Here is a 15,387-nt window from a genome sequence, read left to right on the forward strand (position 1 = left end):
TGGTACAATAGTATGAATCAGTGATACGGGTACATGTCCTTAAGCAGAAAGGAGGTTCCTTCATTCTTACATAAGTATGCACAGAGTTCTTGCTTTGTTCTAAGCACTGTGTGAGGCCCTGAGGATAAAACGGAGAGCTAAACAGAAGAGGTCTCTGCTCTCATGAAACTCCCTCTTGTGAGGAAATGCATTCATCAGAGATTTTGGTTGCAAGTGACAGAAACCCAGTTTGAACCAGCTCCAGTTTATTGGCTCATGTAACTTGAAACCTAGATAGTATGTTGTTTCAAGACACAGCTAGATTCTGGTAATCAGAATTGTCATTTGGATTTTGAGTCTTTCTTCCATCTCTCTTATCTCCTCCTTTTTTCATTCTTCTCCCATGATTTCTGTGCCATAGGAAGGTGAAACCTGGTTCACAGCTACAGCCATGAGGATGGAGACAGAGGGCTAAGTAGGGAGCTCTCTGCAAGTATGGGCTCATACATGCTATTGGCTAGTAATCCATCAAGTGTGGGTTCTGTGCACAGCATTACTTTGTCTCATCAGGCTCAGGTTTAGCAATGGATAAAGTGAAGTTGATGTTGGAGTTCTCTTCCTTGGTCAGCTCAACAGGACCACTCCAGTAAAAATGATCATGGAAAACCATAGTTTGTAATTCTCATAATGACTCTCATTACATTCTCATTTATCATGGTGAAAGGTTTCTCAAGAGATTGTTAAGGAAGATGGCATTTGGTTGAATTAAGAAGCTTTTTTTTCTTTCGAGGAATGCGTAACCAGTGTCTCAAGATATACTTTGAAGCCAAATTTGACTGCTAACTCAGCTCATGTTAGAAGCTAGCATTTTATTCTAGACCAGCTATTTTAAATCTAAAGTTATATTGGAAGATATTTATTTAAATTTTAGATCATGGGCCAAGTAAAAACATATTTTTTTGAAGAAGGAATTGGGCAGAAACTATCCAGTGAGGGCTAAACCAACATCTGCTACCTCTTGATTTTCCTTCCTTTCTTTCCACATCTTTCTGGACTTTTTGCTCTCAAATAGGGAAGAGAAATCACATGTTGCAATGGGATAGTTAGTGTTTGTTCAAGTGGTGGTTTGTGGAGATGGCTTGGGTATCATTGGCAGTGCCAGGGAAGTTTTATGAAAAATAGTTTGCACTAAGGAGAGAAGAGAAGCAGTGGACAAAGACCGTTTGTTGAGGAGGAGATCTCAAAATGGGAGGTTGGAGCCAAGCAGAAATAAATGCAGGGGGCAAAAAGATATTTGGATTTGTATCATGCCATTTGTTGTAATCCTTCATAGTCCTGTTAGACAATCTTAAACTTCTTTGCCACGTGAGATTATATTGGCAGTGTGTGGCTTGAACCTTCAGATGATGCTGAGTTGGTCTCTGCTCTTTTGGCCCTCTCTTCATTTTCATGTGCTAAAGAGACTGACTATGAAAACATATGTTGTCTTAGATGAAATTAATTTCCCTCCAATATTAGTTTATAATGCCTTTGGGAGATAAACAATAGGAGATTGGAATATTATACGATATTTTACATTTAATAAGATTTGAGCATTTGAATCTGCAATAGAGATTTTGACATTTTCAGTTTCACATATGGATATACTGAATGTTTTAGGGACCCTGGCCTGTGAAAGCTGAGGAAGGTAGGCCAGCCATCACTGATGTAGGTTGTGAAGCCTGGATGGCCACAGAGAGAAGCTGAATGGCACTGCCATCTGCTGCTGAACAGCGCTGATCCTTTTATCTCTCGACTCATGCCCCAGCCAGCCTGGGTGGGGTCCCATTAGGCATAAATGGCACTTCCAGAAATTATATATCTCCTGGGGGTGCTTCCTGGTTAAGTGACAATTCCCTGGATCTCGAAGATTTAAGATGAACCAACTATTAATTCTCTGGGATTTGAAATTACTTAAACATTTTCAAAATATCTGTGTGTACATAAAGTTTTATGCTAAAATGTTGAGATATCCTAGGAGAGTACTGCCTGGGACAGTGTTTCCTGACATTTTCCCCCCAAAACATTTTGTTTTGAGATTCTTGGGAAGGGAAGGGCTCAATAGTCAAATTAGTTTGGTAAATGCTGCCTCTGCTGCCCCAGATGGAGAGACTTAAGGTGTACTTAAGCAGATTAAAGGCCCTCAGATATTCCTCCCAAGGGCATAGAAACCAGTTTTACTTTTATTCACTTAACTCATGCTAATATCCAGTAAACTTCTCATGGAACCTCCTGATGGAAATGCTTGTTTAAGGAAGAGAATGGTGGCATGGAGTTTGGGAGATCAAGTCCTAATCCTAATTAAAAATGTTGGGAAAATCCGTTGAGCTGTGAGAGACTTGGAGTCCCTGCTATGAAGATTTTGGGTGCAGTGACAGGTGTGGGTAAAATGACCCTTCAGGGCCCATCCAGCCTGACTTTGATTCAAGGTGCGAACTTTATTGTTACATCCAGGGCAGCCGTGCCTAGAACTATCTTGAGGTACTGGCTTCATCCCCACTTAGTGTGTACCTCCTGTCCTGACCAGGAGGGGCATGGGCTTTATGGCTCCTGCTGCCATCCAAGTTCCTTTCCCCAGCATAGACATCCGCTCTGCACCATCACACCAGCCTTCTTTCAGTTCCTTGAACTTGACATGCTTTGCTCAAACCTTGGCAGACAAGATTCTCTCTGCCTGGGGATAATCTTCTTGACCCTGTGGCCACCCTTCACTTTTATTTTACAAGTCCTCCCATTATATAGTGAGTTTAATGTCCCTCCAAATTTATGTCCACCTGGACCTTCAGAATGTGACCTTCCATGGAAATAGGATCTTTGCAGATCTAATTAAGTTGGGATGAGATCATACGGGATTAGGATTAAATCCAATGTGACTGGTTTCTTTATTAGAAGGGAGGACACACAGACACAGAGGGAAGACAGCCATGAGAGGACAAAGGATGAAATTAGAGTGATGCAGCTACGAGTCAGGGAACCCTAAGCATCGCCGGGAGCCGCCAGAAGCTAAGAAGAGGCAAGGAAGAATTCTTCCCTAGAGCCTTTAGGGGGAGCATAGCCTTGCTAACACCTTGATTTTGATGTTTATCCCCCAGGACTTAATTTTCAGGACTTTGTTACATCAGCCCTAGAAAACTAATATATCAGCATTCTGCTCTCAGCTTAAAATGGTGCCTTCTTCACATTAGGGATTAAGATTACCTTTTATGCAGTAACATAGCCTTAGGTATTTCTCCTTCACAATATCTATGGTGCTCATGATTTCTCATCAAGTATCAGCTTCCCTGTTAGACTTGAGGCTTCTTGAGGGCAGGCTGGGGCCAGGTCCATATTTTTTAGTCATTTACTATCAACTGGCAGGGTGCTTGGAGTTTGATGAAAATTGTGACTAGTAGGCAAAACGTTCAGGGGTTATCCTACCTGCTCCACTTTCCTTCTGGAATTGTATCGTATATAGGTTTTCCCAGCAGACTAATTTCTTATCAACTTTTCAAAAAGCATCAAATTTCAGCAGTGTCTGGGAGGAGTTATAAGCCCATTTGCAGGAAAGGGATCTCAATCCAAAAGAACAGTACTGAGTGTCATTAATTCCTTCCTACTAGACCTTGGCTTAAATGTTGGGACAGTAAACAGAACTGAACATTTGCTCCTCCCAGTGGAACATGCAGTGATGAGGCTGTGATGGAGGGAGAATGGCAGGGTAGAGATTGGGTGGAGGATGATCAGATATAGTCGTGGTCTAAGAACACTCAACACAATTCAGTTCAAGAAACATCCACTGAATATTTACCATGGGTCAAGACATTAAAAAAAAATTCTCTTTATTTGGACTCAAACCAATTCTTTTGTGGAATTACACATTGGAACATTACCTAGCTTCACAATGGATATAATTTCATTATGTGTCAAGACTGCCATCCTAGCTCTACCTGGCTTTATACAAATGCAGTATGTCTGATGTTTTTAAAATTAATCACATTCTTCTCCTTTAGCGTACAGTTTCATGTCAGTTGTATTTTATCTTCATTACCTAATAACCTTCAATTGGCAGGGGGTTCTTATACTTCTGTTTTTTAATATGTTTCAGGGAACCTTTAAATTGACTCTATTTGCAGGTGGGAAATGTAGGTACAAGGAAGACAGAACAAAGTGACTCTTTGGTTTACAAACTGCCATTTTATGGTTATCTCTGTAATAATTTAGGAATGTTATCCTAAGCACATTGGCCCAGTGTGGTCCAGAGAGCTGGCTATTATTAATTGTGAAGGAGAATTTCAGTGCTTCCATCAGGATTTTCTCCTGTGAAAATAATTTTTCTGTTTTTCTTTTCCTAACTCCAAAATCTGTGTTTCAAACCCTCCATCCCTGAGCAGCACTCATTGAAAACAGTGATTTTTCTGTCTTATTTTTAGGCAGCAAACACTTTTCTTTTTAAATGAAGGTTTACTCCTAAAAACTAAGTTGTAAATAGAGAATGTCAACCTTGGACATTATCCTGACCAGTCTGCAAGCCATGAGAGTATGATGTTGGATCCCATTTTACACAAGGGGAAAACTCTTAGGCTTCAAAGCCTGAAATTCAGACTTTACTATGAAGCACAATTAGGGCCATTTTACTTCATTTTGGCCACGCCAAAACTCTTGATTTTAAAAACAGGAGTGAGGAGAGAACAGACTTGTATATATTCTGAGATGGAAACATATTGCATGGTTTCTACCCTCCATGCTCTAGACATTACTGACCTGGGTCCAAGGACAGGGCTTCACTCTGCCCAAAGATCTATGAATGATGTTGCCAGATCCATCAACTTGCAGAACAGTGAGAAATGACCTTGGCTAACTTTATCATTAGTCACAGGAAGGGGCTGGAGTCATATCCTTTCTTGATGGACAGCGAATTACTAAAGATGTCACCACTCTCTAGCAGGTCTTGGAGCAACTGAGCTAGGGCTGTGTTTGCTATGGCATTCCAGCCCTAAAGCACCTTCCCAAAGCTGGTGATGGAGCATGTGATGAGCCCCAGGGTTGGTCTTTGCATGTGATTTTTCACTCTGTCCATTCAATCAGCAAAGCAATGCAGCCTTTAAATGCTATGGATAAATATTTGAAGTTTATCTGGGTTTCTGATAACTCCATTTTTCTTCTAGGGATTAAATGGGAACCAGATGAGAATGGAGTCATTGCCTTTGACTGCAGGAACCGAAAATGGTAGGAAATGGTCAAACCTCAGTTATTTTTCCAAGGAGAAAACTTGCAGAGAGGATTCGTTTTTACTTAATTTTCCTCTGACCTAGGTACATCCAGGCAGCGACTTCTCCGAAAGACGTGGTTATTTTAGTTGATGTGAGTGGCAGCATGAAAGGGCTCCGTCTGACGATTGCAAAGCAAACGGTCTCGTCTATTTTGGATACGCTGGGGGATGATGACTTCTTCAACATAATTGCTGTGAGTGCAGCTGTTTTGTGCTTTCTCTGCACTTAGAGTTCATTTGATCTTTCAGCAGCAAGCAGTTAGCATTCTTATTGCTTTTGTGTACACAGCATTAGATGCCCCAGGTTGAGGACCCATTAGTCCCATGTGAATTCACTGAGTCATGGTATTGGAGGGCTTTCGGAGACTATGGGAAAGCAGTTGAGCACATTTCTTCTCCTCACCTAGCATATAGGCACTCTCATCAGGAGGAGTAGCACCAGATTTAGTTTTCCTGGGAAACCAACCTTTTCAGAACCTTGGAGAATTAGACCTAGCATGATTTTCCTTTAACTGCTAGGTTTTCTCACATGGAAATTAACTTTAAGCTAGGTTAGTCTGACAAGATAGTAATAGTAATTATGATGACACAACAACAGAAATCTAGAGAACAGTTTAAGGCTCATGGAGCACTTTATCTCAGCTTCAGAAACAGAAGTGACATTTATTAAGTGCCAACTGTGTGCCATTTGCTTACTCTTCGAATTTGCATTACCTTCATTCCTCACAGCAGCTCTAGAGGGTAGGGGATGGTTTTGGCATTTTCTCAAGTGAAATCTCAGGGATTGAGCATGTCAGTGACTTGGCAGAGGTCACAGAGCTGGGAGGTGGAAGATCTGGGAACCAAACTTGGCCAGTGACATGCTGCCTGGGCAGGACCACTGATTCAGGACTCCATCTCCAGTTCTTTATCCTTTCCTTTTTAATTCTCTGGTATTAGCCTCATCTCATCCCTTATTTCTCTCCTACTCTTTTACAAAGATGATAGCCACAATAAGCTTGGTTCTTCTCCTTGAATAGTTAGATAGGTGCTACTGCATGGTGCTCACCTGTGCTTTACTGTATCACCTCTGTCTGGGACATGAAGTGGCTGCAGTAGGCAGTGAAGGCAATGTGGGAAGAGGGACAGAGCTTGTGCTTCAGAGTCGAGACTTAGTTTTGAAACCTAGTTTGGCCACGTACAATGGCATGTATTGGGATGAACTTCTTGAGTCTGCGCATCAGACAGCAGCTGTGAATTGTGTGCAGTCACATCGCCCTCAGGGCCCCTGTCTGGGGGCCAGTGGTAGGATATGAAAGAAGGGATGCTATTTGGAGAGTGACCAGCACGGACATGCTCTAAGAAAGCTGTTGCTGTGTCTGCATGGCCTCTCCGGGCCCCTGAGCAGTGTGTGTCATCATGGTACCCTATTTCCAGGTAGCCTTCTACATGGGCACGACACCTACTTTTAGTCACTGGGCAGAGGGCATGGGTGTCAAAATGACACTGGTCTTGCAGAGGAGATTGCTTGATTAGTGTCCTGACTGCTTCTGATGAGACTGGGAGCAAAAAGGCATGACAGCAGGGCACCATGATTTATAGCTTCAGATTTTAAAAAGACCTAAAAAGGAAGAGGAAAAGAAAGAGAATAATAAATTCCTGAAAACAGAGGTTGTTTATTCATTGAACTATCCCCGGTGCCTAGGACAGTACCTGGCAAATAGTACTTTAAATCCTTGTTGAATGAGTAACACCGGCAGCTGCCTTCTATAGAGTGCCACTGCCAAGTGTCCCATGTCAGTGATCTCATTGGGTCTTCACCTTGGCTCTTTACCATGTGGTATGGAGACATTGGCACCAGGAGGAGGAGGTAGACACTACTGACTTGAGGTCATACAGCTAGAGAAAGTGGCACAGTGAGGACTCAGAAACTGTTCAGGTTTCCCTTGTCCTGTATCCTGAGCAGAAGTGAAGAAAACAGTTGAGCCACTCAGCCATCTTACTGTGAAACTGTGTGGCCTCGGGCACAGCTATTTGAAGGAGATTTTCAGATAGAAATTTAGATTTCCAAATCAAGAGAAAAGTTAACTTTAGTTACCAGTCTTACTGTGAATATGCAAATGTGGCTTGATCCCCACACATCCTGAAGCATTTACAGATAAGAAGCAGCTCATTTGGGACTATCTTTCTTATTAATCTTTAATTACTCATTACAGAAGTATCAGAAATTTGCATAATAAGAAGAGCTAACTAATTACATTGTGAATCCTTTATCAGGCGGGATTTATTGTTCTGTTAACAAAACCAATCGATTGAAATAATCTCTGTAAGTTCATTAAGATATACAAACAGTGTCAACTCAATAATGAAGAGAGGGTGATTAAGATAATTAAAAGTAGACATGCCAGTTGTTATAGAACAGTTAAGGAAAAAAGTATTTTTTAACCCCAAATTGGCCCCTTATATAAAGAAACCCATTAGAGGGCCCATTAACCCTCACTGTACATCTGTTTGTTAGCTTTCAGCATAAATGATCAGCTTCAAGACTATTTACATAATTATTTCAAAAACTAGAAAGATACTCTGAACTTTTTAATTTGAAGCCTCTGTATTAAAATCATGAACTCTATTCCCTTAATGGGTAATGGTATAGATCAAATATGTTCGTGAATTTGTATTAAAAGCCCAAGGTCATAAAAGGAACCACTAATTAGTGGTAACTTTTACACATTGATTGCTTTTAATATAGGCAACATATGTAACAGTTTTAAACAATTCAGAAATGTTCCCATTTGGCACATATCCTTCCAAATTTTTCTATATATATGAACACATATTTTTCCCCACAAAAATATAATTCTATTTTACAGAATATTCAGCACTTGCTTCTATACTAGTATCAAGTGTATCTGAAGAACAAAGCATTCCATTCCCTATAGTTGGTGTTAATTTTTTAACCAGTCCCCCTTTGCTGGACATTATGCTGATACTAATCTCTTCTACTCAAGAGTGCTACAGTGAATGGACTCATGCATATATTTTTGCAGGGTAAGGTGTGCTTCTATTGAATAAAATCTAGAGGTGAAATTGCTACACCAAAGGGTATGCATGAGGTTAGGTATTATCAGAATGTCCACTAAATACGGTTTAATAGTTACACATTTAGAATCTGTATTAGTCAGCTCCATCTGCCATAACAAAATACCACAGATTAGGTGGCTTAAATAACAGATATTTGTTTTCTCTCAGTTCTAGAGGCTAGAAAGTCTAAGGTCAAGGTCTGGCAGGGCTTGGTTTCTGGTGAGGATTCTCTTTCTTGCTTGCGCACAGCCACCTTCTTGCTGTGTGTTCAATGGCATTTTCTCTGTATGCTCATGCAGCTAGAAAGAGAAAGAGAACAAACTCTCTCATGTCTCCTCTTATCAGGCTACAGTCTTATCATGAGAGCCCCACCTTCATAATTTCATCTAACCCTAATTACCTCCCAAAGGTCCATCTCCAAATATCACCACATTGGATGGTAGGGCTTCAACAAACGGATTTATGGAGGTGACGCAAACATTCAGGGCAATATTTTGAGAGTCCTCAATAGTAGATTTGTAATTGATAAATGTTTATTTGTATTTTCTTCAATCATCTCTTCAAACCCTAAGTGTGTTTCACCTGTTTTGCCGTGCCAAATTATGTTGTTGGGTTTTCTCCCCGTCTCCTCCTATTCCCACAGTGGCAAAATTGCTCTAGTAATACGGTATATGTTTTTCCTCTCTGCTTAAAATGGTCACTTGCCTCTGTCTAGAGGGGTCCCCACTGCAGGCTCTTGGAAGTGCAGGGAGCTGGAATATTTGGAATTCCATCCAGAATGCTCTGCAAATCTGTTTGAGTGCATTGTTCTTGTTGGCTGGATTCCATTTACGGGAGGACATTATCATTTCACCCTTCATTACACTGTCAGCTTTCGCTTGCTTGCTAGGTAGATGTTTGAGGAGACATTTTAGTGTTTTAGAGAGAAAGTAAAGAATACCATTTTTATTTTCAATGTTGGAAGCCCTTGTGCATTGTAGGTTTTTTTGTTTGTACAAATCTAATTCATCATTGCCATTTGATTTTCAGTGCCATATGGGGAAGGAAGGAAGGAGATTTAAATAGTGGAAAAGGCTTTCCTTGCCCATTCCAGCCATTTTTGCATATTTACATGGTTGTATTAAGTTCATTGCTAAGTACATCTTATATATTATACAGAAGATTTTCCAATCCAGATCTTTCCAGAGAATAAACATGAGAAGATAATATTAAAAATTGTTTTAGTTTCCATGGGCAGGGTATTGCGAAATCTAAGACCGATGAACTAAATGATTGAATTATGAAAGGATAGTTGAAATATGAGAGTGATTTTGTGCAGTTGAAGTTAAAATTTAAGGTCAAACCACTGGTGCATGAAGAGAGATATTTCTGACAAAAGAAAAGCCATATTTTTCTGATTCACTTTGAAGTCTAATTCCAAGCCATGCATTAAATTAACAATATTATCATAAAAATGAGGGTGCTAATTCTGTTCCATGCTGAAATTTGAAAAATGGTTTTACGGAAGCCTAAGCCATGCATTAAATGAACACAGTATTGACTGGGCTGATATTGTTAAATCAATTTAAATGTCCCCTGTAGCCCGTGTTTGTGCAGAGTTGAATAAAGAAGAGCATCATTTGTTAGTTCAACCCAGAACTTCTGGTGCCCTGGTTTTAATTTGCAGAATTTTCTTTAGAACCATTTCTCCAGTGCTTTTCCTGCTGTGGATTTTCCCTTTAAAGTAATCGATTCCGTATTAAAAGTATAAGGATGGTATTTTGTTTTGGTGCTCATTTGTTCTGTACTGCTAATTATGTCCAGTCATGTTTCAAATTACACAAGAAGCTTTTGTAATGCAAAAGATCCCCAGGATGCCTTGTGTCGGTGAAAATATTGTGAGTTCATTGGCTTCATTACATAATCCCTACACATTTTCATTCTAAAGGTTATTTAATCAAAAGTGCACCAATAAAACCATAAAATATTTAATGGAGTTCCAGCAATTCTACATAAGCTTCTTGCATTATATGAGCATGTCAGCATTTCAGTTCTATTGGTTTTTCATGGAAATTAGGATTCTCTAAAATGTACCTGTTTACTTCCTTTACCTTTTATTTATTACCTGTTTTTTGAAGAGGATAGAGATTCTCATCATACTATTTTATTTATTGTTTTGTCTTTGTGTCAACTATTTTTTTCTCTTGGCTTTGTTCCTAGTCTTTTCCATGTAGTTTTGCCTTTCATTTCTTTGTTCTGGTTGTTTATTCATTCAGCAAATACTATTGAGTGTTAAGAATTAAGTAATGGGGCTGCTTTTATAAATAAAGAAGACAGGTTGTCTTCCTGCATGGACTTTGAGGTTTTGTGTGTGTGTGTGTTGGATGTGGATGCGACCAGGAAACGGGTGCTCACAGTAAAGTGTGGACAGTGCAGTCTCAGAGAGAGTCAGTAGGGGAGACTGTGGGGGAGGCTGGGACAGCACAGAGCAGGGGCATGCAGCCAACTGGGGGCTCAGTGATGGCTTCTTGGAAGAAGTGATGATGAAATGAGCACTTTAAGAGAGGTGGTCATTAGCCAGATGTATGCAATGTGTTAGGGCAGGAAAAAGGAGAATAAACAATTGAGGAAAATGCTATTTTCAGGTGGTAGTACATCCTCCCCAACCCACCGGAAGTACAGGCTTGGTTGGATTGACCGAAAGGAATTCAGAGCTTGGACATACTGGAGTAGGGGTGAATGTGGGAGGCAGAGAAAGCAGGTGGGTGGGGTAATGAGTAAAAGAGTGATGGAGACTGGATTGAGAGTGTTAGTCAAGTAAGTCTGCTCAGCCACATAGAGGAACTGGGACATTCCCTGGAGGCAGTGGAAGACATGGAGGGAGTCTCAGCTGCAGGATGATGTGTTCACAGGTTCCCTAAAGTCTCTCTCTTCTTAATGAGGTCTTCCTTCATTCTCTTTTATAGGCAACTGATGATCTTCTTCTGTTAGGCCTGAAGGCTGCATTGCTTTCACTAATCAACTTCAGCTTCCAATATTAAGCAGGGTTCAGAATTCCCAGCATCATCCAGAGCCCCACAGTCAGCTGTCCTTGGCTCTCCAGTTTCTGGGCTGAGTTTTACCGGAAACAGTGTGTGACACAATTCTACATCAATGCCAAAGCTTGCATGAATCTTGGTCTGTGAGCCCAGCCCATTAGTTCTTCATTTTTAGATCCTTCTCTCTTAAGTTCTGACCATTCATTGAATTAAACTTAAAACTTGTCTTTCCTCTTTTAGATCATCATTAAAAATCCCATTGAGGATTTTACTGTGTTTTTAAAATGCAAGATGTTGGGAATGCTTCCAGAGATTTGGCAAAAGGAAGGAAAAGGCAGATGGTGTTGTGTCCCTTGCTGTCAGAGAGTAGAGTTTGGTGGTTGGCATGCATGAAGACAGTAGCCTAACATGTGAAGATCATGGGTTTCCCTTGAGCCTGATTGTTTGTTTGTTTGTTTGTTTTTGTTTTTTTTGAATGGGGACCCTTGTAGCATTACAGATAAGCAGTTTTTATCATGAAAAGGAAAAGCAGATATCATCTTCAGACATAATGAACATATTCTTTTACTAAAAAAAGCAAGAAAAAGTGGTACTTGTCCATGCCACAGTGATGATCATGTGCAAATTTAGCCAGTGTTTTATGTTCCTGGTACATAGCAGATGCTTAGTTAATATTCGGTGAGCAAACAAAGGAACAAAGGTTTCATGGCATATACCTTCCTGGGAAGAGATTTGGCAGTAGGTTGGCTGCACTGTCTGTGTTGGCCCCCGGTCTGCCGAAGACCCAGGTCACTGAGAGGGTTCAGAGTGTGGCACAGGGTAGGGTAGTGTGCAGCCACGCAATGCAATAGTTTCTGTCCTGGGTATTTAGAGTCACGTGTGCCTACTGGAGTAACACTTCTCTGCAGTGAATGGGAATGCAGAGTCTATGCTCTCTGCAGAAGATTGGAGCATGTGAGCCCTGTTTCTAAGAGTGCCATCATCCCACCATCCCCTTCCTACTTAGCAAGTACCAGCTCTAATGGAGGATACATTTGTCAGTCTTTCTCTCTGTGTACCACACATCATACTCACATATATATTTTCTTTTCTTCCCTGTGAAGTGCACCCACACACTTTCTTTCTCTTTCTTACATGTGGGCTCTGTGTTGACTATTTACTGAACTATTTCATTTCATCCTTACAGTGAGTTCATGAGAGAGATGCATTTATAATCCCCATCTCCACAACATGAATACTGATGCTCAAAGAGCAGAGATGCTTTGGCCAAGATCAACCAGCTAGTGTGTGTCAGAGCTGGGATTTGAACCCACCTATCTGCCCCAGTTGCTTTAGCTCTACTGCCCCACCCTTGTGTGGATCAGAGGAGGAAAGTGAACCAGACAGGAGAAAGGAAGAAGGAAGCTATCAGTGACTGAGGCCCTGAGTCTGTGTGGAAGCTTCTAAGCTCTTTAAGAGGTACACATTCTTTGTCCTTTTCCTCACCACATGGTTGGTGGGCTGACTGGACTATATCTAGGGCTGCTGGGTTCTCTCCTATCCTGCTAAGAGACTCTTCCCATTTCCCAGAAACTTGCAGGAAGGACTAAACACTTTGGGGAGAGTGGAGGGTGGTTGAGTGCCTCCCTGGGGTTCACTCCTGGTATTGGGAGGGAGCAAAAGCAAATGGTAGAAGAAAACTGCATCTGGCTATTGATGATATGCATTGCATCCTTTTCTGTTAGACTGTTGATATCTAATTATTTAAATACGGATGGAGAGTTGAAGAAGATCATTGTATCTTAGACTAGATCTTAGGTTGTAAATTGACTTGGCCATCTCACATCATTGTTTCACAAAGTAGAAGTCTAGGGGACATCCATTAAAATGCAAAAACTGAAAGGTTTCCAAAAGGAGAGTTGCTGAGAATTTGGAAGCAGTTCCACAGGCAGGGTGCCCTTGATGTCCCCCTGGGAAGGAGCTCTGGGAGCATGCACAGCCCATGGGCCTCCTTGGCACAGCTGCCTGGTGTGCACCATTCCCTCACACAGACGGCTGAGCCCTGCTCCCTTTGGTGATACAGACCAGATTGCTCAGCATAGCTTTGTCCTGATGCAGTCAAGGGAAATTAGTTAACTGCAAGCTTGGATGATGCCACTAACAAGCTGGCGGGGGTTCAGAAGAGCAGATTCCTCCACTGTGGCCATGGCTCACACAGCGACAGTGAGCATGGTTTTGATTACTGCATATGTTCCTCCCTGATGAGGGCAAGAACTTCTTGGTCTTTACTTTTAAGCCCCCTCTACAGTCCCCTACATGTATAGGCCTTTACATTAGCAAAATAGTTTCAGGTATTTTGCCTCATTGGGTCCTCACAAGGGTCCCTGGAGGGTAAACAGAAGATGAATTAGCAATTCTTATGTATAGAAATCTGCAATCAGAGAGGTTTAGTGACCTCCCCAAGGTCACACAGTGATTGTATGGCAGAGGTGGTACTTGGGCTTAAGTTTCCTGACTCCCACCCCAGACTACAGAACCCCAGGAATCAATATTGAGAACTTGTATTAGGCAGAATGTAGATAAATTTTAAAAATTTACCTGAAAAAATGGAGTTGAAAAGTTTTGGGCTGCAAGTTATAGAAGAACTGAGTAAAAGCTGCTCCAGTATCTAGGCATCTCATAATCTCCTGGAAGAAGCTTGGAGGAGGGCAGCTGCTATTTTGGTACAGTGGTTCAACAGTGTCATCAAGGACACATACTGGCTCCATCTTTCTGCTCTGTCTTCCTTGATCCTTGCTCACCATTCTTAATCATGTTGCCTCATGGTTGCAAAAGGGCTTCTGCAGCTCTGCAATAGCATCCCAAGAGGGAAGGATGGCAGTGGATGTAGAAGAGTTTTCCTTTAATGGTAAGAAAAAAATTTCATTGAAACTGCCCAGGAAACTGTCCCTTATGTCACTGGCTGGGAATGGGTCACTTGACCCCATAGCCTGCAACACAGGCTATGAAAACATGTGCCTAGCAGAGGGAAACCAGATAGCTGTGATTGGCTAAGACTGATTATGCTTCAGGAATAAAAGGAATTAGGCTATAAGAATGGGCATATTATCACCCTGAACCACATCAGTCAATGAGGGAAGTGGAGGAGAGGGAAAATGGCTGTATTTTTTTTTTCCCCAGCAACTTCTGGTGTCAGTTCTATATGGACTGAGAATTTTGGAGAAGCTCTTCTTCAGATTAGGCTGTGCAATTGCTTCCTGAATCTTGAGATGACATTCCATATGTTGACTTAAATTTGCACTCCCGTTTGTCAACAGCTGATTTCAGAACTGCATAAATACATTTTTTCTCCATGGTTTGTCTAGCTCCAAGACCACTGAACTATAATTTTTCAGATGCTTTTGTATGACTAAAAACAAAGATTGAAGAGGGTGCACAAGTCAGAATGATTGGAAATATAATCTAGGGGGCCAGAGAGGAGAAACTGGGGGCTCTGAGGTCCTGAGGTCAGTGGCTTGGAGGTCATACTGCTTGGGTGTGAATCTAGACTTCACCTTATGTATTCCCCAGTGACTTTGGGCAAGTTGATCCTCTGTACTCTGCCTCTGTTTCCCCATCTGTAAAGGGGGAGTAACTGGAAGTACTTACCACATGAGGTTGAGATATCCAGTGAATGAAGTCTAGCCTGTGTCTAGATGAAGGAGATGCTCACTAACGGTTAGTTGTGGATGTTAGTGTCATCACTACCCCTACATGCTACTAAGCATCTCAGCAGGTGAAACCTGATGCATCTCAGTCATTGTTGCAGGAGCTGCTGGTCTGGTCCTCTTCAGTCTGTCCCTGTAGTGTGTCCAGAGTATTTGTCCCAAGCTGATCTTTTTATTTCACACACTTCTCTGCTCATAGCCCTCCATGCTTCTTACAGCTTAAAGTCCAGACTCCTTAGCCAGACTTTGGTCTAGAGCTGGGCTTATGAGAGATGGTTCTGGTCCTTCCCTCTAGAGCTCTGGGATGGGCCTTTGGTCCCTGAAGTGGAAATACCACAACACTTTCATTGAACATACT

General features: G+C 41.5%; 1 protein-coding gene across 1 annotated transcript in view; it reads left to right on the plus strand.

Annotated features, from left to right (window-relative positions):
* The window catches only part of CACNA2D3 (calcium voltage-gated channel auxiliary subunit alpha2delta 3), a 778,957-nt gene that overhangs the window by 358,055 nt on the left and 405,515 nt on the right, over nt 1-15,387 (plus strand). The window contains exons 7-8 of the mRNA XM_072941510.1: nt 5,163-5,223; nt 5,310-5,460. Coding sequence (XP_072797611.1) covers nt 5,163-5,223; nt 5,310-5,460 — 212 coding nt within the window. The remainder of the gene's footprint in view (nt 1-5,162; nt 5,224-5,309; nt 5,461-15,387) is intronic.

Source organism: Vicugna pacos, chromosome 17 (assembly GCF_048564905.1).
Source record: "Vicugna pacos chromosome 17, VicPac4, whole genome shotgun sequence".
NCBI lineage: Eukaryota > Metazoa > Chordata > Mammalia > Artiodactyla > Camelidae > Vicugna > Vicugna pacos.